Below are 23,718 nucleotides of genomic sequence, written 5' to 3'. Positions count from 1 at the left end.
CATAGGACTTAGTTAAGACTCACAGACAGCCCCCCTGTTACCTGTGACAAAGTCAGGTACAGACCTTCCAAATTCCCTTTCTTTGCCTCATAAGTGATTAGTTGAATTCCTTGTCACTACTGGTTAGTCAGAAAGAAATGCATCTCAGCCAAGCTTGGATTAAAGTTCTCTACCTCCCTCAAGCCCTGTACTCTGGCTCTTCCCCAGCCAGGCCAGCACACAGTCTCTCTTTAGGGATACCTTCTGGAAAACAGGTTGGCCTCAGGGTAAAACATCCTCTGATCTATTTTCCAATCTCAACACCCTTTCATCCCACTTCACTGGTGGCTGTTTTTCTAGCTCTATTTACTCCTCATTAGAAGGAAACCCTCTGTGTCTAACCCCTGACAAGCTTGAATACCTATGGTCACAGCCTTCTCCTTACTGCAATAATAGGGGAATAATATCTCCTCTTGTTTTCAGTAATCCTGAAAATATGGCCCCTCCTTACTAAGTCCACACTTTTTATCTGATAGGGATCTGGGTAGTTCTCTACCAGTAGTGTCCTTCAGCCACTGAAGGAAATCAATGGCTGTTCATGGTGGGGCACTGCCCGAGGAGGGACTCCTCTATAATAAGCCACCTTGTCTTGGGTCCCTGGTTGGCATGGCTGAGACTTTCTCAGTGGTACCTGAAGCTCTTCCTTTCCAGTCCCCATTCCCTTCCTCTCTCCCTTTGTGGGAGTCAGTCTGAGAGCTCTCCCTGCTTGGTCTTTCTGCCTTCCTCTTTGTCCTCCCCAGGTGTTTCTTCAATAAATCTCTGGCATACCAGATTCCATTTTGATATCTAGTATTCAGAGTACCCTAACTGCTACAGATTGCAATAGCAGAGATGGGGGAAGGTTGAGGGAGGGAACCCCAGACAAGTACTAATTGTGCAAAGTAAGGTTGGGCAGAAAAATATAGAGTGGTGATGTCTGGGCGAGGGATATGTTCCTTTTCAGTGGAGCAGAAGGTATAGGAAAATAAGATGGCTGGTGTCAGATCATGAAGGTCTTGTTCAATGTAGGTTTGTTCAGAGGGTACCAGGGAGCCACTGAGAGTTTGTGAGTGATAGTGAGCTAGTGGCTGAATTATACAGTAAGAAAATGAATCCAAGCACTGATATGAAATGTGAGGGAAAAGTAGGTGGGATCCAGACAATCAGGAGTTTCAGAGCTGCCAGCCTTGATGGCTGATGGGCTTGGAATAAAGAGAGAAAGTCATCAGTGCTTGGGAGGTCAAAGGTGCAAATCAAACAGCCAGGATGAAGGGCAGTGTGGAGGCAGGCTCAGGGCTCTTGTCAGTGAAAAGAGGAGCAGAGAGAGGGGCTGTCTCTCATGAGCCAAGAGAGCCCTGGTGCAAAGTTGAGAGTGTGGCTTCTCACGCAAAGCTGCCTGGGATGGAAGCCCAATGTGACCCTGTGCTAAAATGCCTTGTGTGTCAAATACCTGTGTGTTTTAGGTTTCTCATCTCTAAATTGGACATGTCTCTCATGAAGCTGTGATGAAGATAAAGTGGGTGGGAAGGGTGGAAAATGCACAGAAAAGTGTCCAGGGTGCCATCAGCTGGGACATGCTGTGAATCCTTTTAGTCCTAAGTTCTACGAGTTCACAACCACAGCGTCCTGACTGAGAGTCACCAAGAGATGAAAATCCCATCCAAGGACATGCCCACAGAGCCTGTGTAATCTCCTTCGGATGGCAAAGTTTTCAGAAAAAAAAATTCAGTGAGCTGCATTCCCCGACCCCCCCCCCCCCACACCCAGGGTGAGCAGTCAGTATATTCATGTACCAACAGGGCAACCATTAACTTATTTTTATCTTTTTATTTATCAAAAATACATAGTGTTCAGTGTGGTAGGCATGTTCTAAATGCTTTCCATTTAATAACTCATTGAATTCTACAATACCTCTGTGAGGTAGGCACACTCTTACTTCATACCATGTTACAGATCAGAAAACTGAGGCAATCTTAGGTTAAATAACTTGATCTTATACAAAGCCTTTCCCATCTTCAGTTAGCCTTTCTATATCCTCACTATATGCCTCTTCTTGCCCTAGAAGGTTGAGCTATGTGGATTGTATCAGCAGGTTCTTTGAGTTCTAGTTGGGTTGAACTAATGAGACACAAGCCATAGGCCAGACAGATGGAGGAAAATGAGGTCAGAATATTTATTTCTCTGTCTCCTCCCTCACTGTTGCAGGTTAGCTGGGCCCTTCAAGAGTCACTCTTTGGGCTCTGGTCACTACTCCTTTCCCTGGTCCTTTCAGGCCAAGAAGTAATAGGAGATCCCCATTATTACAACCCCCATGGTAGGGTTTGGTACAATCCATTCTTGATTTTCATCCACAGTGGGAAAGTCATGGCTGAACCCCTTTGGAAGAAGCATGAGTTCATTTTGTCACAGTCTCTACTGCTGTCTACTGCCCCCCAGTACTATAGCTGTTTCAGTTTCTTTCTTTTTATTTATGAAAGTGAGAGAGAAACTCTCATCTGCTGGCTCACTCTCCAGATGCCCACAATGGCTGGAGCTGGGTCAAGGCCAATGCAAGGAGCCAGGAGCCAAGAATGCCACCTGGTGTCCCATATGAGTGACAGAAATCCAATTACTTGAGCCATCACCTCTGCCTTCTTGAGTCTGCATTAGCATGAAGCTGAAGTCAGGGGCAGGAGCTGGGAATGGACCCAGGTCCTCTGATACGGGATGCAGGCATCTTCACTTCTAGACACTTCTCAGTTTCTGTTCATTATGGTGCTGGCCCAGTTTTTTTTTTTTTTTTCCATTCTTTCCTATTAGTATTTCCTTTTATTCCAGGTTGTTCTACTTAGATTCTTGCCTGACCCCTGTAGTCAGTTGAGGAATATATCTGTTCACAGTTAGTTCCCAATGGACTTGGGGAAGAAAAAGGACTTAGGACTCTCAGACTTTGGCTAAGGAGACAGGGCAGAAGTGGAGTGTCTAAGAAAGGATTTTTAGGTGGCAGAAAGAAATGGTGCAAGAAGGAATCCTACGGGCCGGTGCCATGGCTCACTTGGTTAATCCTCCACCTACGGTGATAGCATCCCATATGGGCACCAGGTTCTAGTCCCGATTGCTCCTCTTCCAGTCCAGCTCTCTGCTGTGGCCTGGGAGGGCAGTGGAGGATGGCCCAAGTGCTTGAGCCCCTGTACCCTCATGGGCTAGCAGCCATTTGGGGAGTGAACCAATGGAAGGAAGACTTTTCTCTCTGCCTCTCTCTCTATATTTTTTTAAAGATTTATTTTATTTGAAAGACAAAGTCACAGAGAGGTAGAGACAGAGAGAGAGGTCTTCCATCCGCTGGTTCACTCCCCAGATAGCCACAACAGCCAGAGCTGCACCGATCCAAAGCCAGGAGTCTTCTTCCTGGTTTCCCACACTGATACAGGGGCCCAAGGACTTGGGCCATCTTCTACTGCTGTCCCAGGCCATAGCAGAGAGCTGGATCGGAAGAGGAGCAGCCAGGACTAGAACCAGCACCCATACGGGATGCTGGTGCTTCAGGCCAGGGCTTTAACCCTCTGAGCTGCAGCACTGGCCCCTCTCTGTCTCTCTCTCACTGTCTATAACTCTACCTGTCAAATAAAAAAAAAAAAAGAAGGAATCCTACCCTTTGACAATATAGAATTAAATTCAGAAGTACATGAAGCTGTTTTTAAAAAGCAAGCTTGCATCTGGGTAGTCATTTTTTGTTTTTGTCTGATCTGTGTTTACTATGCTGTTTTCTTCTGGATTTGTATTTTTCTAGCAGTCAAGTAGCAGAGCATATCAAAGGTTTATGGAAAATTCTTGAGGGGAAGGAGATGTAGAATATTGAGAAAATTATCTTTTTCCTTCCTTTCTTCCCTCTATTAGAGAACTGATTTTATTTTTTATGTTTTGCTTTAATTGATTGCTTTGAAAGGCAGCCTGGCAGACAGAGGGACACACACACACACACACACACACAGGGAGGAGGAAGAGGGAGAGAGAAGGAGGGAGAGAGGGAGTGTGCACAAGAGAGATCTTTCATCTGCTGGGTTTACTCCCTAAATGGCTGCATCAGCTTGGGCTGCGCCAAGCCAAACCCAGGAGCCAGAAACTCCAACTGAGTCTCCCACATGAGTGGCAGGGACCCAAATACTGAGCCATCGTCTGCTGGTTCCCAGGAGCATTAGCAGGGAGCTGAATCAGAAGCAGAGTGGCTGGGACTTGAAGTGGCACTCCAATAGAACATGCAGGTGTCCCAAGGGCCAACTTAATCTGCTGCACCACAATGCCTACCCAGAGAACTTATTTTAGTGAGGACACTTGGTGTAGGCTGAGTGAGAACAGATTCTAGGGAGCTTGGGCCCCTCCTATGGATGGATTCTCTACTAAGGGAAGACAGTAGTCCTACTTGCCCCCTTGCAGGGGAGGCTATGTGGCAAGCAGGGTGCTCACAGACATGCCACATGGCTCAGTTTGTGCAAGAGGTACAGGACTGCTTTCTCTTGCTTGGAGTATATTCAGTGAGCAAGAAATACACTGGGAGAATTGGGCCTCAGAAGAGGAAAATGAAATACCTCATGGATCCAAGGATGGCATTGCAAAGGAATCTCCAAAGCACTAAATCAATATTTGTATATATAAAAAAATCTTACCAACTTCAAACAGTTTGGTGGCATTAAACTCCTCGCTTCCCGCAAGAAGACTCACTTCAGTGGCAGCTGTCTTGAAAGTGTCTTCAATTCCTAAACACAGACAAGAGCTCATTTTTCCCCAGCTATATGGAAAAAGTTACCCCTCTCCCCAAATAAAAAAACAAATACACCTGAACAAAGCCTTTTTTGTATCCATTGCTACTCATGGGCAGTAACTCGCCAACAGGGGAAGCAGTAAAAAGCAGGTAGCAGCATGTAAAATATATTAAAACCCCAGATACCATTTGCAGCATGAAATCAGATCCAAATGTGCCCAAATGTCTCCTAAGGATCTCACCCCCATGGGCCAGGGATGGAGTTTTATGCACTGGGGTAGGGGAGGCAGGGCACACAATCAGAATGGCTGTCTGGTGGCATCAGGGTGACAAACTGAACTACAGGCAGTAGAGTGTTGTGGTTAACACCATGCCTCTAGGGATTGCCTGCCTGGTTCGCATCATTATTAGCCAGGTGATGCAAGGCAGTCAACTGCTCTGTGCCTCAGTCTTCACATCTGCAAAATGAGAGAGAACTAAATGCTCCACATCAGTGGGTTGAAAGAATTAAATGAGTTATATGTAAAGAAAGATCTTAGAGCAGTAGCTGGTCAATGTTAGCCAGTGCTTTTCTCTTCAGTATCTGTGTAGCTCATTTTGAAGATGCCAAAGACCAGATATCTGATATTCCAGGACTTTTAGTGCAGTTTATGGTGCTTCTGAGAGAATAAACTGGGATTCTCCTTACTTGCTCTAAGGAATTGAGCCCAGCTTTCTTTATACTTCTTGCTGCTGCCACCAACTCCCAAACTACTAGCCCCAAGCAGGCTTCCTTTGCCAACAGGAATTCAGTGCAAGCTAAAGCAGTAAGAAGCGGGAGGGATGGAGACCCGGAGCATTTGTTGGCTTCCCAGCTGGACATGTCTTGACCTTCCCGATGTTTCTGTGAGGCCCCCTCAGGCTTATTGGTGGAGATACGCAGGAGATAAGCTTTCACAGTGTAACACTGCCAGGCCAGGGAGACCTTGTCTGCTCTGTGGTTCCCTTCAGAAGGCCGAGAATTAGCAAACCAAATAAGCAAAGAGATTCCTCAAAAAAAGAAAGACCTCATATTCCGATAGAGACTGAAAAGCTAGAAAAGCCAGAAGCTGTAGAACAGATGGAAGGAAGTTAAGGGCAGATGAGAGGAGAACGTATGAACAGGGATGCTGGCCACATTGCTCTCAGCAGCGATAGGAAATAAGGAGGGAATATTTACAAAGCCAGCAGGGATCAGCCTTCCCCTGACAAGATACCCACATCTGCCCCTTTGTATCTAGATGCCAGCTCTTGAAGAGAACACAGCTGGAAAGCCCCTAAACCCTGACATTATATGCTGTCTGTATCCATGTGTGGTCAAGCCGCACACCCGTATTCCCAGTGGAGGCAGAAGAATTTGAGAACATGAACTCTGGGGCCGGTGCTGTGGCATAGCGGGTTAAAGCCCTGGCCTGAGGCGCCAGCGTCCCATATGGGCGCCAGTTCTAGTCCTGGCTGCTCCACTTCTGATCCAGCTCTCTGCTATGGCCTGGGATAGCAGTAGAAGATGGCCCAAGTCCTTGGGCCCCTGCACCTGCGTAGGGGACCAGGAGGAGGTTCCTGACTCCTGGCTTCAGATTGGTGCTGCTCCGGCCATTGTGGCCATCTGGGGAGTGAACCATCAGATGGAAGACCTCTCTCTGTCTCTACCTCTCTGTAATTCTGTCTTTCAAATAAATAAAATAAATCTTTAAAAAAAAAAAAAAGAACATGAACTCTGGATTCAGTCTGCCTGGATTCAAATTCCATATTGGTCACTGGCTGCTGGCCTTGTGCCTCAGTTTCCACGTATGTTAAATGGGTATAATAATAATTGTCAGCCCATTTCATGAGGCTATTGTGAGGACTGAATGATGTGATGATATGATATACATACAAATCTTAGGAATTTGCTTGAAACATGAATACTTCAAGAATCTTGGTCATTTTTTCATCTTTATCTCCATTTTCTTTTGCTTCATGTTCCTATCTTCATCATTGTCTTCATCTTCCTCTTCATAGTCTCATTCTCTTCCTTCATTTTCTCCCTATCTTCTCCTCCCTCCTCTTACTCTCATTATTAATTGGTTCATTTCTGCTCATTCAAATTGCACCCATCATACTTCCAACTTAGCTGACTATGACAAGCACGGAAAAAGATAACAGGAAGCATCTTGATGGCTGATCCGTTTCTTTGAATTCCATCCACACGGCTGACGTGGAGCCAGAACCACCGCACTCTACATTTCAGCCCCATTTTTACACACGCTCATTTGTTAACAGACACATTAATACCAACCCAATCCTTCCTCTATCTCTGACCCTTCCTCTCTCTCTTTCCACTTCTTTTTTTGTTCCAAGTATTTCTGGTTTGCAAACAGAGTGTCTATAAGGAGAAAAAGGAAGTTTGGATATGGGGATAAGATTTTTTTTTTTTGGTCTTTTATATTTCTTTCAGATGAAGCCATCTGGAATGTGTGGTTTCTTTCAAGGGCCTGAGATATTATTTTAGGCTGGTGTTCTACCTTGCAGTGGGGGCTGCACAGTAAAACTATAAATCAGGAGTTGGTAAGGTTTCTTTGTCACAGGGTCATAGAATACGTGTTCTGGGGGGTCATATATAGTCTTTGGTCACTCCTTTATCTTCTTCCTTCCTCCTCCTCCCCTTCCTCCTCCACCTCATCCTCCTTCCTGTGTCCCTCTTTCCCCTCTTACTCTTCACAATCCTTTAAGAGCATATGAATCATACAAGGCCAGGTCATAGGCTGCTCTTAGCCCACCGACCGCAGTGTGAGAACCACTGCTCTAGTGGGTCACAGTTATTGTTCATTTCCCAAATGATCTCCCACCAACTTTGCAATTAGTTTTAGTTTTTAAGCACTGGCCACACAGTATGATAAATAATTGCTAAGCTGCCCCAGTTTGCTGTCTCTGGAATCTTCCACAGCTTTCAGATGTCACCAACAGGACCAACTGTGTGGTTTTTCTGCAGATGGCTATTATACCTCTGTCCTGGCTTCCTTATCAGACCATGCACACAAAAAATATCCCACATCAAAGGCCCACACAAACTAGAGTCCCTCTTTTAAATTAAATAAGTACAATGTAGCATTGTCCTTAAGGTCACGGTTGCTGCAACTGTGCATTAGACTTAGAAAAGCCATCTTTTCATCCATTCAGCTTATTAATTAATTATCTCTGGTCTTACTCTGGTCAGAAATCTTAGGGCGATGATCATCTTTAAAAAGATAATTGCTGTAAGATTTTAAATTCCCTTGAACTTGGCGCCACAGCATCTACTCACCTGGGCAGTTGGGACGGTCACAGGTCCTAGATTCCGTGGCAGTGCATGCATAGCCACAAGATCGGGTCCGTTTCTGGTTGCCATTCCCGCACGTGACACTGCAGACAGACCAGAGACTCCAGTCACCCTCACCGTCTGTGGAATCTGGAAGGGAGCCAGGAAGATGGTCATCAATGTCACCAAAGAGTCCCCAGACATCCCTTGGCAAGCAGCTGTCTACTGTACTGCTCCCACTGTTGAAGGGGTCCAGATGCCAACTGGAGCTGAGAGACCTACCACTCCAGAGTCCATTTAGGGCTCAGCTTTGTGACGGCAGGGAGGTTTGGGGCACTGTGGTCAGCAGCACGTGGCCAGGACCTGACCCCTGGTAGATGTCCAGGAAATGTTGATTGGGCATGCATCCATCTGCAAAGCATGGGCTCATGGAATAATAATGCCAAGCAGTTTCCAAAGATAACTACCATCAGTTCCTTCCTCCTCTGTGTACTCATCTACTGTGACGCACACACACACACAACACATAGACACAGGTGGTAGTGGAGCTAATCTATTCCCTCCTCTCTAGAATCTGGGCCTGCTTTGGCCCTAAGGCCTGCAGCTTCTGTTTTTTGCTCTAGAGAATTGAGCCACTGTGAAAGAAATTCAGGCTAAATCTATAAATTTTGAGACAAAAGACCCGAGGACACTGGACATGTAAGCAAAGCCTTTTTGAGCCTCCCAGCCCTTCCCAGTGGACAGCTGAATGTAGCTGAAGCCTCAGGAGTGGAGGAGATGCCCAGTGGTCCTGCTCAAACTCCTAAGCCACGGAATCATGAGAAATAATAAGCTGTTGCTGTTTGAAGCCGCCATGTTTGGGATGGTTTGTTATGAAGCAGTACTTACAGATGACTGATACGTTAATGATAAAACTAGAAATGTCCCTTGAGGTCAGTGCTCAACAACCATCCAAACAGAAATGAGCCCTCATTATATGCCAGGTGCAATTCTAGATATGTGATATATTACTGAGTAAAACTTTCAAAGATCCCTGTCCTTGTGAGAGGCAATAATCAATACGTATAAAGATGAGTAATTCATATAGTATGTCAGAAGTTGAAAAATGATGATGTGGGAAAAGGAAAAGTAGATTAGGCTGGATGGCAGCAGCTGGGAGTGTGAAGGGTGCAGGAGAGGCTGGTACATTGTTAAGACTGACTTCCTCTTATCAGAAGTAAGGTCCTGGAGGGACTAGATGACTTGTCCAAGGTCAACTCATCAACAGAAAGGAAAGCCTGGCCTCTAGCTCTCTGCAGCTCCCTCTGCAGCAACTCCATTCACTTTGCCATCATTTCTCTTGGATAACTCAAACCTTCCAATAGCCTTGGGGCCTCTTCTGGTGCCAGGTGTGGAGCTACAGGCATGTGCCTTGCAGGGAAGAGGTACCCACTGTTCCTAACAGCTCGTGGGGATTGTTATTACATAGGCCCAGCAAGAATGTCGTCCACACATGTTTCTACCTGAACTGCAGGCCTTGTGCCAGCCTAGGCTGTTTTTTACATTGCTTTCACTCTGAACACTCCTCAGGCAAACACAGAGTCAATCCATCTCATTGGCCCATTAAGCAGAATCAGAGTGCAGGCTGGGGGGACTTGGTGGCCCCTGGTATCTCAGCACCCCCAGCTGCGGCCCCAGCATTGTGAGTGAGGCCATTTGAGGCCATTCAGCCCCAGTCTAACCAGCCAAGACCAGAACAGTCCAGACAGCCCACAGACTTGCTGGAGAGAACCCTTTGTTCTTTTGGGCCAATACATTTTGGGAGTGGTTTCTTAAGTAGCAAAAGCTGACTGTTACAGATACATCATAATATCCTTCCCAAAATATGCTCTCTTGGGGGCTGTAGACTCTGGGACCATCAAGGATTTATTATCCCAGTAAGTGCCTTTCTTCATGCCTTTAAGAGCTCACAAAGCCAGTTTGCTTCCAGCCTTTTTTATCTGGGTCCTCCAGAGTCAGGCACAGAACTCTTAAAAGCCCTGTGGCTAATCCTTTCTACTGATGCTCGCAATGACACAGAACAACCTCCTAAGGAGAGCGTGTGTGTCAGCCAACCGCCCGGAAGCCCCCAGAGGTAGAGACCCTCCTTTCAAACACTTCAGTTTGTTTAAGGGATTCAGGGGACAGAAAATTCTGACTGGGACAAAGCTTTGAGGGCAGAAGTCCTTTGAGCAATAATAAAGAAGCCCATTGCCTTTTGCTCACCTGCCTGAGTATCTTGAATGTAGATTAAAAAAAAAAAAAAAAAAGGAGCAAGGAAGCAGTGACAATCACAAAGACAGATAACACTCGGACAGAGAAAAACAGTTCCTGGGAACCTGTATATGGTGCTGTGACAGCTCCTGTCTGTGACATCAAGGAGCTCAAGCCACAGAGCAATGGGCTGAGAGTTGGGTTGCAAAGATGTCATTTGGATTTTTTTTTTTTTTTTTGACAGGCAGAGTGGACAGTGAGAGAGAGAGAGAGACAGAGAGAAAGGTCTTCCTTTTTGCCATTGGTTTACCCTCCAATGGTCGCCACGGCTGGCACGCTGCGGCTGGCGCATCGCGCTGATCCGAAGGCAGGAACCAGGTACTTATCCTGGTCTCCCATGCGGGTGCAGGGCCCAAGCACTTGGGCCATCCTCCACTGCCCTCCTGGGCCACAGCAGAGAGCTGGCCTGGAAGAGGGGAACCGGGACAGAATCCGGCGCCCCGACCGGGACTAGAACCCAGTGTGCCGGTGCCTCAAGGCAGAGGATTAGCCTAGTGAGCCACGGCACCAGCTCATTTGGAATTTTAAAACAGAATTTTTCCATCTAGTGGACACCAGAGTTTGTGAGCCAGTTAGAGTATCAGGACAACTAAAATGATTTGGGTCTTTGACTTGGTTACGGGCAAACCTGTACCACTAATCCTACAAGATCGTGGATACCAATGATTGAAGTCCTGCTTTAAACAACTTTCTCTGTCTTTTAAGCCACTGTTTTAATTTCTACAATAACCCTGCAAGGTACAGGGAGAGATTCTCCTTGTGTGGATAAGGAAACTGAGCTTCAGAGAGTTTAAGGTACTTGCCTGTGGTCACACCACTCAAATTCAGCCAAGCTGGGACCAGATCTGAGGTCTGTCTGCCAGCACATCTTGTTCTACATCCTGGTACTCCAGCAGCTGTGGTTCTGGTCCAAGTTTTCCTACTCCGCTTCTCTAATACACCTCATTTATACAGCTTATTTGGACAAAAATATAACATCACAAAGAAAAACTCCTGAAAAATAATGACAATGAAATCCTCTCAACATAGGACCATGAGCAGAGAGAGGATTTCAAAGACCCAAGTCCTAACTCAGATACCAATAAGTGGTGCCCACTTTATTTCATTATGCAGGCTGTTCTGAGTGATTTGGGGAAATGATCTATTACTGTTAGGTCAACTTTGTTTGGACTCTCTTTTGTCCTGAATTCCTGAAGAATCTTCAGAGGAGGTATTTAAACTGTACTATTTCAGGGATGTGTGTTTGGCCTAGCAGTTAAAACACTGGTTAGGATCTCCACATGCCATATTCGAATGCCTGTCTTAGATTCCTGGCTCCAGCTTCCTACTACTGCACACTTTAGGAAGCAGCAAGTGATGACTTAAGTAATTGAGTCCTCGCCACTGATGTGAGAGACCTGGATAGAGTTTCCAGCCCCTGACTTTGGCCTGGTCCAGTACTGGCCATTGCTGTATTTCGGGGGTAAGCTACTGGGTGGCAAGTCTATCTGTCTCTCTCTCTCTTTGTCACAAATAGAACTTTTCAAAAACACAGTATTGATGCCAGTTCAAGTGCTGGCTGCTCTACTGCTGATCTAGCTTTCTGCTAAAGAGCATGGAGAAGCTACAGAAGACTGGGAGACGCAGTTGAAGCTCCTGGCTCCTGGGTTTTCCCTGGCTCAGCCCTGGCCACTGTGGCAATTTCAGGAGTGAAACCATGGATGGAATCAATCAATCAATCTCTTTCTCTCTCTGTGTGTGTGTGTCTCCCCGCTCTGTCTCTCTGTCTCTCCTTCTTTCTCTGTAATTCTGCCTTTCAAATGAATAAAGTAAAATATTTTTTTAAAAAAACCCACAGTATCTCTACACATCCTTTCCATAGCTGAGTGGACTCAAGGCATCATGACAGTATGTTTCTATCATCATCCCAAATCGAGTCTGTCTTCTGAGTATCTTGTATAACTCATTCTACAGGTTCCATTAGATGCTATTTACTTCACCTTGGATTTTTAAAAACACTGTCTGCCATAAACATTTAAATTCATCAGAAATCTGACATTTGCATTCTCCACAAAGACCAGCTCCTGTGGCAGCTTCAGCCTGTCTTGAACAGTACTGCAAGCTCTTAGATACGATGACTTGCCGTGCTTTGCTAATGCATGGACCCCATCATTGGTAGTGTGTGCTTGTGCTTCCCCTGTGTCCTCCGCATCTCCCAACATGGGGACAAATACTTAGCAACTGCCTGATAGTTTCTTGCTGATTCGAATAAAAGGAGAATTTCCAGCTCGGCTGATGCTGTAGGGAAGGCTAGAAACTACACATCCCATGTGAGGTATCCTGAGTAGCAATAATCATTCATTTGTTCTGCAAGGACTGTTAGGTACTTACAATGTGCTTAGAGTCTTGCTACTCAGAGTATGGTCTGAGGGCCAGCAGTGCCAGATTTATCGATTTATCTGGGCTCCTGCCCCTTCTTTATACCTACTGCATCAGAAGTTGCATTTTCAAAAAAACTTCTGGGGCTTGGTTGGTGCACACTAAAGTTTGATAATTATAACTTTTGAGGTACTAAAAGATACAGGATTTTCTTTATAAGCAGCAATCCTGAAATCCAGTCTAATGTTTGGAAAGTTACCAAGGGATAATCTGAAGTCATAGAAGATGGGGTTTCTGCCTGGCCCAGGGGTGCTGTGGGATCCTGATGCAGGGAGCTGGCTGGGTCCCCTACATCTAGGAAACTGCGGTGAGAGTGGCTGGGTAGCCACAGGAAGTGCCCCAGTAGAAGCAAATTCTGCCCTCATGATTGAAATAGAAAGGATGTTCTTAATGTTCATGAATTCAGCAAGGTGTACTCTATAAATCTTTAGATTGAAGAAGTTGTTTCTAGCAGTGGTATTCAAACTTTGGAGTGAGCATGAGAATCACTTGGTGACCTTTACTGGAAAAAGAAAAAAGCAAACAGATTCCAAGTCTCATTCCTGGCCTTCTGATTCAGTAGATGCAGGGCAATGGCCTTCAGCTTGGGCTGTGCACTGGACCACGCACAGACCTTTAAAGGTCACGAGTAGCTGGATTCCACACTACCCCCTGCTGCTGCTCAAAGGTCCCAATCTAATTTGGAGAGAGATCTCGGCACTAGAACTTAAAAAAAATTCCTCAAGTGAATAGAATGAGCAACTAAGGGTGTGAACCAGTGCTCTCAAACAATGGTACCTGATGCATCAGACACCTGGAAGATTTATTCAAATATATATGTGGGGACTCCAGAAAGTTCATGGAATTAAAAGGTAAGCTGATTTTTGAAACCCATGCATATAACAGGTCTATAGAACATACATGTCATGAAAAAAACTATATATGGATATAAAAATTTTCCACATCAAAAAAACTTATCTTTTAACCGATGTCTATGAACTTTTTGAATCTGCCTCCCACTGTTTGATTCAGTAGGTCCGCAGTTGGGCCTGAGGATGCATTGCTTTATCCCATTCTCAGGTGATACTGTTTGGAGGTCACAGTTGGAGGACTATGGGTACTTAGGGAAGGGGTTGAGGCCCAGGATTAGCACTTCTTATCACGTAACCAAGGGGTTCTGATGCCGTAGTTTGCGTCCCACTCTTAGAAACAATGTGTGGGTTGGGAAAACAGGCTAAGACATGAGCCCTGTGTAATGTCAGATCAGCATCCAGGGATTTTCTGTGTTTCTCCTGTTCAACAGCACTGGTCTTTTCCTCCCATTCCTGTTGTCCTATCTAAGCACTCGTTCTAGAGCCACTCTACTTTTGTCAGTGATGTGCCATTTTTTTCCCAGAGAGGCCGAATACTATAATGATTAACAGGACAGACTCTGCACCTACTGTCTGGGATGAATCCTAGGCTTTGATCTTCTAAGCCAAACTGCTTAATTTCTCCAGGAATTACTTTGTCATCTGTGAAACTGCGTATCTGCCTCAGATAGCTGAGTAAATGAGCTAATTTATATGTCATGTCATGGAGAGTAAGTTGTACATGTCACGTACTATATAAATGTTGGCTGTTCTCCCCAGTCCTTCTTCTTGAGAATAGGTAACTTGAACTTCCTCTAGGAAAGGTGAAGTTTTTGTGAGCCTCCTGGAAGGGGTATGGAGTTCTTTTTCTACTCCCCTAATATTTGATGTATATCTCTACAATGGCACTATTTTTCCTTTATCATTTAATATTCCCTCTTTGTTCACATATGGGGAGGATACTCTTTAGGTAAGGACTATGTCTCGCTTGTTTTTGGATTCCCAGCACCTAGTTTAGTGCTGGACACAAGACATGCTCTTAATAAATACTGGTGTAACAACTGATTATGTGGTTGAAGAAAATACTGTCTCTTATTTTGGAATTGGCCTAGAATCATCTAGACATGACTCTACAATGGTCTTTCTGTGGGAAACTAAGGGTAAATAGGAGAGTGCAATCCATTCGCATCATACAGGGGTCATTCAAAAATTTAATAGAACTGTCTTTAAAAGATAAGTTTATTTTGTATTTTGTTGCAAGCACTTTTGAAACCCATGCATATGGGAGAGCCTTCAGCAAGTTTATGGAAAGTATAGTATGAAAAAACTAGTCATGGATTTAAATTCTTTTGCACTAAAACAAACTTAATTTTTAATTCCATTTTTCCATGAACTTTTTGAGTACCTTCAGTATTAAGTATACTCCTAAGTAGACACACTTTAAGGCCACAGGAAATAAGTGTACTGTTCACTCCTTGAGTCTACTGATTATGAGATCACAAGAACGTCAGGCTGGTGGGTGCATTTGTAAGATAGCAAATATTCTTATGACACACTGCACAAGTCCCCATTAAAACTGGCCAGATGCTTACTAAATCTGTCTTCTCTTTTCCCCTACTTTTTTTCTGGACACACAGAACATCTAGAGGATAACTCTCAGGCCCTAACTGTTGATAGAGGTCCAGTATGGAAGAAGGCTGGATCCCTGCATGACTAAATGGAGCTGAGCTCTTCCATGTCTCTCATCCCAAAGCAAGTGAGACACGAACTTTTATTATTTTAAGTCACTGAGTTTGGGAATTGTTTGTTACCTCACCTACCCTAATCTAAAAGCATAAGAAGCTAAAAGTCCTTACTTGGGTTCTTGAAATTTATTGTGTGTCAGGGAATTCACTTGGACAACCCATGACACATGTTCATCTGGATTCCCAAGGACCACTCCACTGCCAATATCAAGCATAACACAATTGTCAAAGGGAACAGCTGTGCACATCTTATTTATTACATTGATTTTCAATGTGAATTTTATAATGAAAAACACAAGAAATTAATTGGATGATTTCTTCATTTTTAGAAAGTAAGACTAAAATTTGGAGGGGATAAAGGCAGAAAGAACCCAATAACCTTAAAAAAAATTCCCTCCTGGGATAATTGGTGTGATTTAAAAATTACAACCTTTCCAGAAAATGTGGCTGCTGGTGCCTCCTTGGGGCTTCTGCAGAAGAGATCCTTTATGAGGTGTGCCTCACAGAAAACCAAAGCCACACACTGTCAACTGGTTTTGCTTGGCTCTGTGTCCTTGAGGCCTCACCACTCATTTATTTTCCCCACCAATTTTATGTTACTGCGTGGTAAACTCACCATATTCTGGCTGCTCTTTGGTTTCAAAAGTCCGGTGGCCTGGGGCCGGACGGTCCCACCCCCTGGAGGGGTTGAGGAAGTTGCTGTCGTCTGAGGTACTGTCGTACTTGTAGTCCTGGTCCCCGCTGTTTGCCCTCGCCAAGGACAAGGACCTCTGCCACCAGGCCCGCCAGTCGGGGGATGGGACTGACCAGCTGGGCTTATTCTCCGGATGCTGATCTTTATCTGCTTCAGAGTCAGGACCGTCGACCACCTCTATGGTGACCTGAAGAATTCAGAACAGGCCAGGGTCAAGGTGGAGTCAACAGCCTCCAAGCTATGTGACCCTTGGAAGAAAGTCTGAGAGAGCCAAGGGAAACAATGGCTGTATCCCTCATGAAGGAAAGCTGAGTTTGCTTAGAGAATGGAAAACATCCAGGGATGGCCCACATGATTCCACAACTAGGCTTCATGGTGGGAGGAGACCATTTTTCACTGGGATCCCTGATTTGCTGCTCACTAAATTGTTGAGCTTTCAAGGGGTACACATATATGCTATGTGTTCCTGAAGTGATACAAGAATAATCATCACGATACCCAACACTTATTGAGTTACCAATACATTGCTCTAAATACTCTGCCTCCAGGAATTCATTTAATACTCATAACCTCACATCCCATAGGTATGTGCTATACCTCCCATCAAGAGGGTGGAGTCATTTGCTCTCCCTTTCAGTTTGGGATGGTCCTATGATTTGCTTTGTCCAATAGAATGGGACAGGTCTGAAGAGGTCTTGCAGCTTCTATTTTCATTCTTTTTATCTGAAAGGAACCAGAACCTAGACTGCTGTCTGCATAGAGAACATGTAAAGACAAGGACCACATGGAGGGGATCCAAGACACCTCAACTAATGTACTGCTCCAAGGCTCCTGTCATGTGAATGGAGCCATTGCGGATCCTTCAGGTCCAATTGGGTCACCTCTGATAATAACTACACGGAACAGAGACAAACTCTCCCAGCTGAACTCTGCTCAAGTTCCTGACCCACATGACCATATGCTATACAACGGTCATTGATCCATGCTCTTAAGTTTTGGAATGGTTGCAAAATAGGCAACAGACAGGGAAAACTGACGCAAGAGACTTTAGTCACTTGCCTAAGGTCATAAAGCTAGTAAGCAGGAAATGAGGGAGTCTGGCTACAGAGCCTATGCTCTTACCAACTGTTACACTGCATCTCAAAGAGCAAGTGATGGAGGCACTGTCCACTCATGAAACCACAGGAACAAAGAGGACAAAGATGCTGGTGAGGGCTTTATGCCGTAGGATGTTCAGAGGCAGGAATGCAAGGTCCTCAAGACTAGATTTCCTGGTTATGATTTTTACCCTTCCAGTATTCCAGATGCAGCCTGCACATTTCTCAACCGACCTATAGGGTCAGAGCAGAGAATCCTGGAGCCAAGTTGTTCCTCGTGCTGAGACTGATGGAGCCTACTTTTGAAGCCTGTTGTGGGGCTGGAAGAATGCAGCTTTTTGGCTCCAAGAGACAATCAACACAGAGAAACTTGTTTAAAAATATTATAAAAGACTCATTAGGTTCTTTTGGCCATCATGTAGCTCTTGCAACACCCCCTGGATGAGTTACGTGCAAATGAATCAGAAACATGCTGTCCAAGTAATCAGCGCAAGCTGTACTGGGCAGATGAATTTCCAGTTTTGCCCTAACCTGACATTTGAGAAGAGTTGCGGAGATGCTCTGCCAAATTGCACTGGGTGTGCCCATCCCTGAGATGCAGAGCCACTTCCTTTTGTGTTAGGAATGGGAAGATTTGAATTCTGCTCACTTTGACATTGAAAGGAAGTTTCTCATTCAGCTTTGGGTCCATGGTATGGTGTTGTGAGGTTCAAACACATGGTCAAGATGGCAGCCTTCAGTCTTAGCTTATACTCAAGCTATGGCAGGCCAAGCACACTTTTCTCCTCTGATGTAGGATGTCTAGAAGGGTACCATTAGCTTTGTCCTATGCCTCATTCTTATAGGTATCTCTTGTACATTTATAAATAAATATGGAACATATGCTAGAATAAAGGTTAACTGGGAGCCACAAGGAACCTTGGGAGGACAAGTGGAGGAGTGCCCAGCTGGGCAATGACCAGACAATGCTGAGCCTTCGCAGACAGTGACTTTTCTCTTCTGTAACTCCACCTCCTGTGCCTGAAGACAGAACAACTGAGCTGCAACAATCCTCTGCAAGGCTATTAAGGGTCCTGGATGGGAGAGGCTGCCAAGAGCCAGGCAGGCCTGTAATTACGGTAATGAAATCAGTCTCTGGGTAGGAGATAAGGGGAAATGTGCCCAACAGTTTGGGTATTCCATTTGTATTCAGACTGGAGTCAAAAGGATTGCTAAAACAAACGTGCCCTGCAATTTCTCCAAGCGGGGAATAAAAACAATTTCATGTTTCAAGCTATTACCGTCAATACGCTGTGTTTTTTTTTTTTTTTTCCAAATTACTACTCAGATCCAAACAAAATAGATCCTTTGCCTGGCCAGGCAATGAGTAGCAAAATATGAATTTATTCCAAAAACTATATCAATGACTAAATCTCAACAGCTTAGAGGGTTTTTTTTTCTCCCTTTAATTTCTAGCCACTGCCTCAAGTGAATTACAAAACAAAACAAAACAAAAAGAAACAAGCCATAAGCTCCACCCTTCCCTACACTTAACTATGTGGAAACCTCACACTGATGTTAAAAGCGGGACTCTAATCTTAAACCTGAAATTTCATAGGCATCTAATTAAAAAGACTGAATGAACATGATCCATGGCTTCTCAAACAGTGGGGGTTAGTTTTATACTTCCTGTTGCTCTCTATGTACGCACTTTTTCACATCCAAGACTCCTTTGTAAAAACATCGATGTGATGGGCTGTAGGTAGAGCAAGCACAGCAGACTTCCAAGCTGACAAAGCTTCTATCTCTCCCTGTCCTTTCTCATCCTTAATAATAAACCCAATGTGAGTGGCTTCATATATTTGCTTCCTCTGGACTGTTCCATTCCATAAATCAAAATGGTAAATGAAAATGAACTCTTTTAAAAGTCCTAAGTCCAACTTCTAGCAGAATCCCCCCTATTCTAAGTAAAGGAGTCCAAAACAAGGTGTTAATTTGGAGAATTCTGTCCAAAATTGGGAAATGGGGACAAGATTCAATGTACCCTGATCAGCTTCCTTCTCTTAATAGTTAATACTTTCATTAGAAACAAACTCTTCAGTCTTGTTCTGCAAAACACTTTCCACAGAGAAACTAAGACAGTTCTCATTCTGATAATAAACAAAAGCCTCCATGAAGATAAAGCCCTTGGGAGCCATGCAGAACCCCAGCAGATCTTCTCACTCATCTGTTCTCAAAGTCTTGTGAGCTGTGGGGACCAGGTGGGTGTGGGTTGTTATTTCCCAAAGAGGAAAATGATTTTCTCAGGAGTACAGAGCACCCGGGGATATGTCTCCAGCAAAGGTTTAGGATCCAGATCATGATACCCTTTCTGCCTTGACAACTGCCATGAAAAGATTCCTAAATGGACTAGGAAGGCTTTTAATTCTGCCCCCACTCCAGATGCACCAATGCTCTAAAAGTGAGTTGGCCACCCCTACTAACTGTGGTTAATGCTGTGAGGTTTATAGTATGCTTGGCCAAATCTGATTGCCCATTCTATACAACTTGGGTCCAAGTTTCAGGCACAGAAACCGGCTTGGGAATTCATGTTCCCAAAGGAAACAGCAAAGGAAAGTGTTAAGGTGGATCCCCAAAGTAGTTCTTCTTCCAAATTATTTTTAAACATGTTTCCTCTGTCATCATCATCCCCATCATCATCAACAACCAGCATCTACTAGTTATGGCCCTGTGCAAAGTGCTTCATAAGGATGATCTGATTTAATCCTCACAGGTAACCTTTCCTACATGTGCTTTTATACTACACAGGTACTTGTCGGTAATATGATCATTCCTATACTATAGACAAGGAAACTGAGGCACACAGAGGTAAAGTAACTTGCATGAGCCCAGGTCTGGCTGACTAAAGAGTGGTGTCAGATCCCAAGCACAGGACAGTTTGACCGAACAGCTCATGCTGTGCACAGTAGTGCCCCATGAGAATCTGAGTAGTGCAGTTTTGTTCCTGGGGATGCACAGGTCCATGTCCTGGGCACAGGCATTTATTTGTTCGTACCTAACCAGGCCTGACATTCCAAAAGCATTTTAGAGCAAAAGGAGGAGGTGGAATCAGAGATAGAAGAATGTACAACATTTGTAGCCCCGGCCAACTCATCTGATTGTATCTCATGCACTCAGGAGGCCTACAGCCATGTGAATAAGTGGGCGCAAGGGAAAGATGCCTTTACATGACTGTTTTTAAGTCCCTCTCTTGGACAGAAAAGACAGAAATGTACAGGTTGAAATGAATCCTAATTTCAGCTTGATCCAGAAGATGGGAATATTTGGTTATGAATAGCTACAGTAGTAAACCTAATAATGAGTGTATTTTTGAGATTTTTGTCTTTGCTATCTGAACCTCAGTTGCTGACCAGAAGTTCAGCCAAGGATACTATGGATCACATCTAACTTGTCCTGGGAGATTTACTTTCTTTCTTGAATAAATTTAAAAAAAAAACACAAACCCCATATTTTGTATTATTTTGAATTTAATATGGAGACTCAGTTCAGGCATTTGAGTCCATTTCTATTTTGTGCATTGTTGGTATATTTTTTCACTCACTTCCATAGCCTGAAGCTAGTCTTAAGATGAAGATTGGATTCACTTGTGACAGAGGTAGCCTGACTTACGGGGATTAAAAACACTCTCCAGATGCTGAGGCTTTTATAAAGATTTCCCACCTTAAAAGTCAAGGGGTCAAGAGGGACATGGCCCCTGGCATGGGCTCAGCAATGGCAGTTTGGAGAAGCGGGAAGGACAGCACATCCAGACCAGAAGACTGGGAAAAACTGGGAAACTAGAGGGGAGAGGGTGGGGGTTCAGAGAGAGGGGTGCTAATTGCTGGCCGTAGTTAGGGATAACCAGGTAGGGTAAGGAGCAAGTGGCCAGGGAAAGAGGCAGATGAGACCAGAGGCTCTGGCAGTGGAAGCTGACCCACTGAGGCACCCTTTACCTGTCTTCACGCCACTACCCAGGGAGAGAAAAAGCTTTGTCTGGCCGCAGTGACCAACAGGGCTGTCTGCTTGGCTGAATCTGTCTGAGTCAAACCAGTGGATTTCAACAAAAAAGCAGTGCTCTAAGGAAGGGGCTAGGGTTGCCAACACAGAAACCATCGCTCCCCTATAGAAAGCACCTCATGATTTAAAGGACCACCAGGGAACTGGTTTACTCAAGTGCAGTGGTGCATGGGGCTGCACCACCAGAGCTGTGTTGTGTATGCTCGCACACATGCATGCACACACGCTTACGTGCAGACATAGGGCTGGTGCTCCCAGGGGGTAGGAGCTGCTTCATTCTTTCTTTAAACATCTTTCTGAGTGACCAGCACCAATCTTTTGTGGGCTTCCAGAAATGTACCTCAATTTTCTTTTTTTTTTTAAGGCAGCAAGTCCTCAGATCAATAATACTTTTGTAGCCTCCACCCTCTTTTCTGCTTGCTGAAGGTGAACAGACACAGGGATTGAATAAACCAGGAATGGAAAAAACTGGGCAGTAGTCAAAATGGTGATATTGGCTCATTCTTTTTAGATTTTAAGCTTCAACAGTCTCTAGCTTGGAGATGCACTAGTTTTGAATCCATTTGGCCAATAACCTGCTGGGAGATCTCAACCTTTGGGATTTAAGGTGACCCTTGCTATCCAAAGGGTAACTCCAGAAAAATATGGAGACCTTGTTGAGGGGTATATCTGATTCTTCCACCCTGTCCTCCAAAGCTTCCATTTTGGGAGCACCACCTGGAGGTAAATGTCTTGTCTCTGGGCCAAAGCAGGGTGATGCACAGTGAAAACAAAGCTTTGATTATGACTTTTCACCTGTTCTCAGTCAGTATAAGCAGGTGGCTGGGAGTCTCAGAAGAGATTTCATACTTTTGGGACAGCTTATGGAGAAGTTGCCTTTTGTAAAAAATCCAGGAAGCTTTGCCAGAGAGAATCTCATGCTGTGAGCAACCATGGTCCATTGTGGTTTCCCATAACTCATCCTGCATTTATTGTGTGCTCCTTTGTCTCACTTTGGTTCCTTCCACACCCAGCTTCTTTCTTCCTCAGGAATCCAGGAAGGACGGTTCTGAATTGTTCCTTACTTCCCAATCAGCTAACCAGTGCTGCTTATATGATGAAAACTCTATGGTAATCTTGGCTGCTGTAGTGAATTAACACACAAATCTATCACAAGGGCTGGAGAAAGGCTAAGCACATCATGGTTACCCCTCCCTCCCTGCCTCCCTCCGCCCCCTACCACCAAAGTAATCTTAGATTCCTAGCTCTGTGAATACCAACTGTCATTGCCCCATGGTTCTTCTGCACCATTTAGGCCCATGTGGGTCTGGTAGGAGATAGACAGTTCCAAATAGGAGGATGTATCTGGAAGAGAGAAAGGGGATCCTGAAAGTTCTGCCTGAAACTTGATTGTCTGGTAGAGTGCAGGCATCCAGTAACTTTTCAGCAAGAGAACTCTTCCTTTGCAGCTTTCTATTGTCCTTATATCCAGACATTTCCCTGTAGGGTTACATTGGTAATTCTTAAATCTATTACACTAATAGTTCAATCTTCAGCACTAAGAACCACAATTTTACTTCTGGCCTCTGGGGGAAAATGCTAGACATGGTGAAATTAAGATTGTTTTGGGCTTGACATAAGCACCATTGAGGTAACTGCTGTCTGGTCCTGGAACCCATAAAATCAAGTAATCAATTAAAAATTACTTCCTATAGATGAAGCTGTGATTGGTTGCAATGTTGAACAATGGTATGGAGATGTCTGTGACTTTTTTGCCAATTTACACCTCCCCTGTGTGGATCCATTGTGTTTTATGAGAGGATCATGTGGCTCGTTCCCAGAGAGGGGGGATCAGAGAAAGGCCTGTTCTTCAGGTCATCAGTTAGAATACTACAAGACTCATCACAAATGTTAATTTGAGGCATACATTGATCTCCGCATATGGGCTGTCAAAGAGTGGCCTCTAAGACATTTTTAACTGCTGTATCATCCACAGAGCCCTGTCCTACTTCTTCCTACTACTGGGATCTTCTCCTCCTCAGTTTCCATGATGCTCCTGGCACTGTTTTATGTGGTAGCCGTGAGGGTCACACCTATGTCATTTTCTGGAGGAAAGGAGTCTTATATTTCTTAGTTTCCTGTAACCTAATGCAGAGTTTTGTATAGGCAGGGGCTGGTTGATACATTCTAATTAAGTTGTGTGTCTCAATGACTTTCACTAGACAGCATGACATTGGTGTTATAAGCAAAACAACTCTGGTCAAGGAAACCTGGTGTTAAACTGTATCATGCAGAAGGTGTTAGTCTGAGAAAAGAAGCAGAGAGAGAGATAGAGAGAGAGAGATAGCGAGAGAGATAAAGATAGAGAGAGAGAGAGAGAGAGAGAAGAATGTTTAAGCAAGTGAGTGAGAGAGCACTTAGTTAATGAGTTGCTGAGGCCATGTTCAGCAACTCTATGCCATGTTGGCTACTAATTGACATTTGGTACTGAGAGGAAGGATAAGAAAAAGCTGCACCTACACAATCGAGAAGAATTCAGAGTAAAGCTTAAAAGCATGGATGCAGACACAGGAGGAC

General features: G+C 44.6%; 2 protein-coding genes across 11 annotated transcripts in view; one reads left to right on the top strand and one right to left on the bottom strand.

Annotated features, from left to right (window-relative positions):
* TASP1 (taspase 1) overlaps positions 1 to 15,347 on the top strand; it is a 361,007-nt gene extending 345,660 nt beyond the window's left edge. For 3 of the 4 annotated variants that reach the window (XM_070052103.2, XM_089307335.1, XM_070052094.2), the window contains one exon: positions 15,229 to 15,342. In XM_070052103.2, the coding sequence (XP_069908204.2) occupies positions 15,229 to 15,244 (16 nt within the window). In that variant the 3' untranslated portion in view covers positions 15,245 to 15,342. Of the gene's footprint in view, positions 1 to 15,228 lie in introns of all 4 variants that reach the window. The other variant, XR_016215997.1, reaches the window with a different exon arrangement.
* Positions 1 to 23,718, bottom strand: part of ISM1 (isthmin 1) — a 115,575-nt gene that overhangs the window by 40,473 nt on the left and 51,384 nt on the right. For 4 of the 7 annotated variants that reach the window (XM_089307333.1, XM_089307334.1, XM_051846210.3 and 1 more), the window contains 3 exons: positions 15,953 to 16,217; positions 8,058 to 8,201; positions 4,662 to 4,751 (listed from right to left, as the gene is read on the bottom strand). In XM_089307333.1, the coding sequence (XP_089163459.1) occupies positions 4,662 to 4,751; positions 8,058 to 8,201; positions 15,953 to 16,217 (499 nt within the window). The remainder of the gene's footprint in view (positions 1 to 4,661; positions 4,752 to 8,057; positions 8,202 to 15,952; positions 16,218 to 23,718) is intronic. The other 3 variants (XR_016215995.1, XR_016215996.1, XR_016215994.1) reach the window with 1 other exon arrangement.

This window comes from Oryctolagus cuniculus, chromosome 11, assembly GCF_051225735.1.
Source record: "Oryctolagus cuniculus isolate XC-2025 breed Fujian yellow rabbit chromosome 11, ASM5122573v1, whole genome shotgun sequence".
In the NCBI taxonomy this organism is placed as follows: Eukaryota; Metazoa; Chordata; class Mammalia; order Lagomorpha; family Leporidae; genus Oryctolagus; species Oryctolagus cuniculus.
The sequence above is the reverse complement of the archived record's forward strand: the minus strand, read 5'-3'. Positions and strand labels throughout refer to the sequence as shown.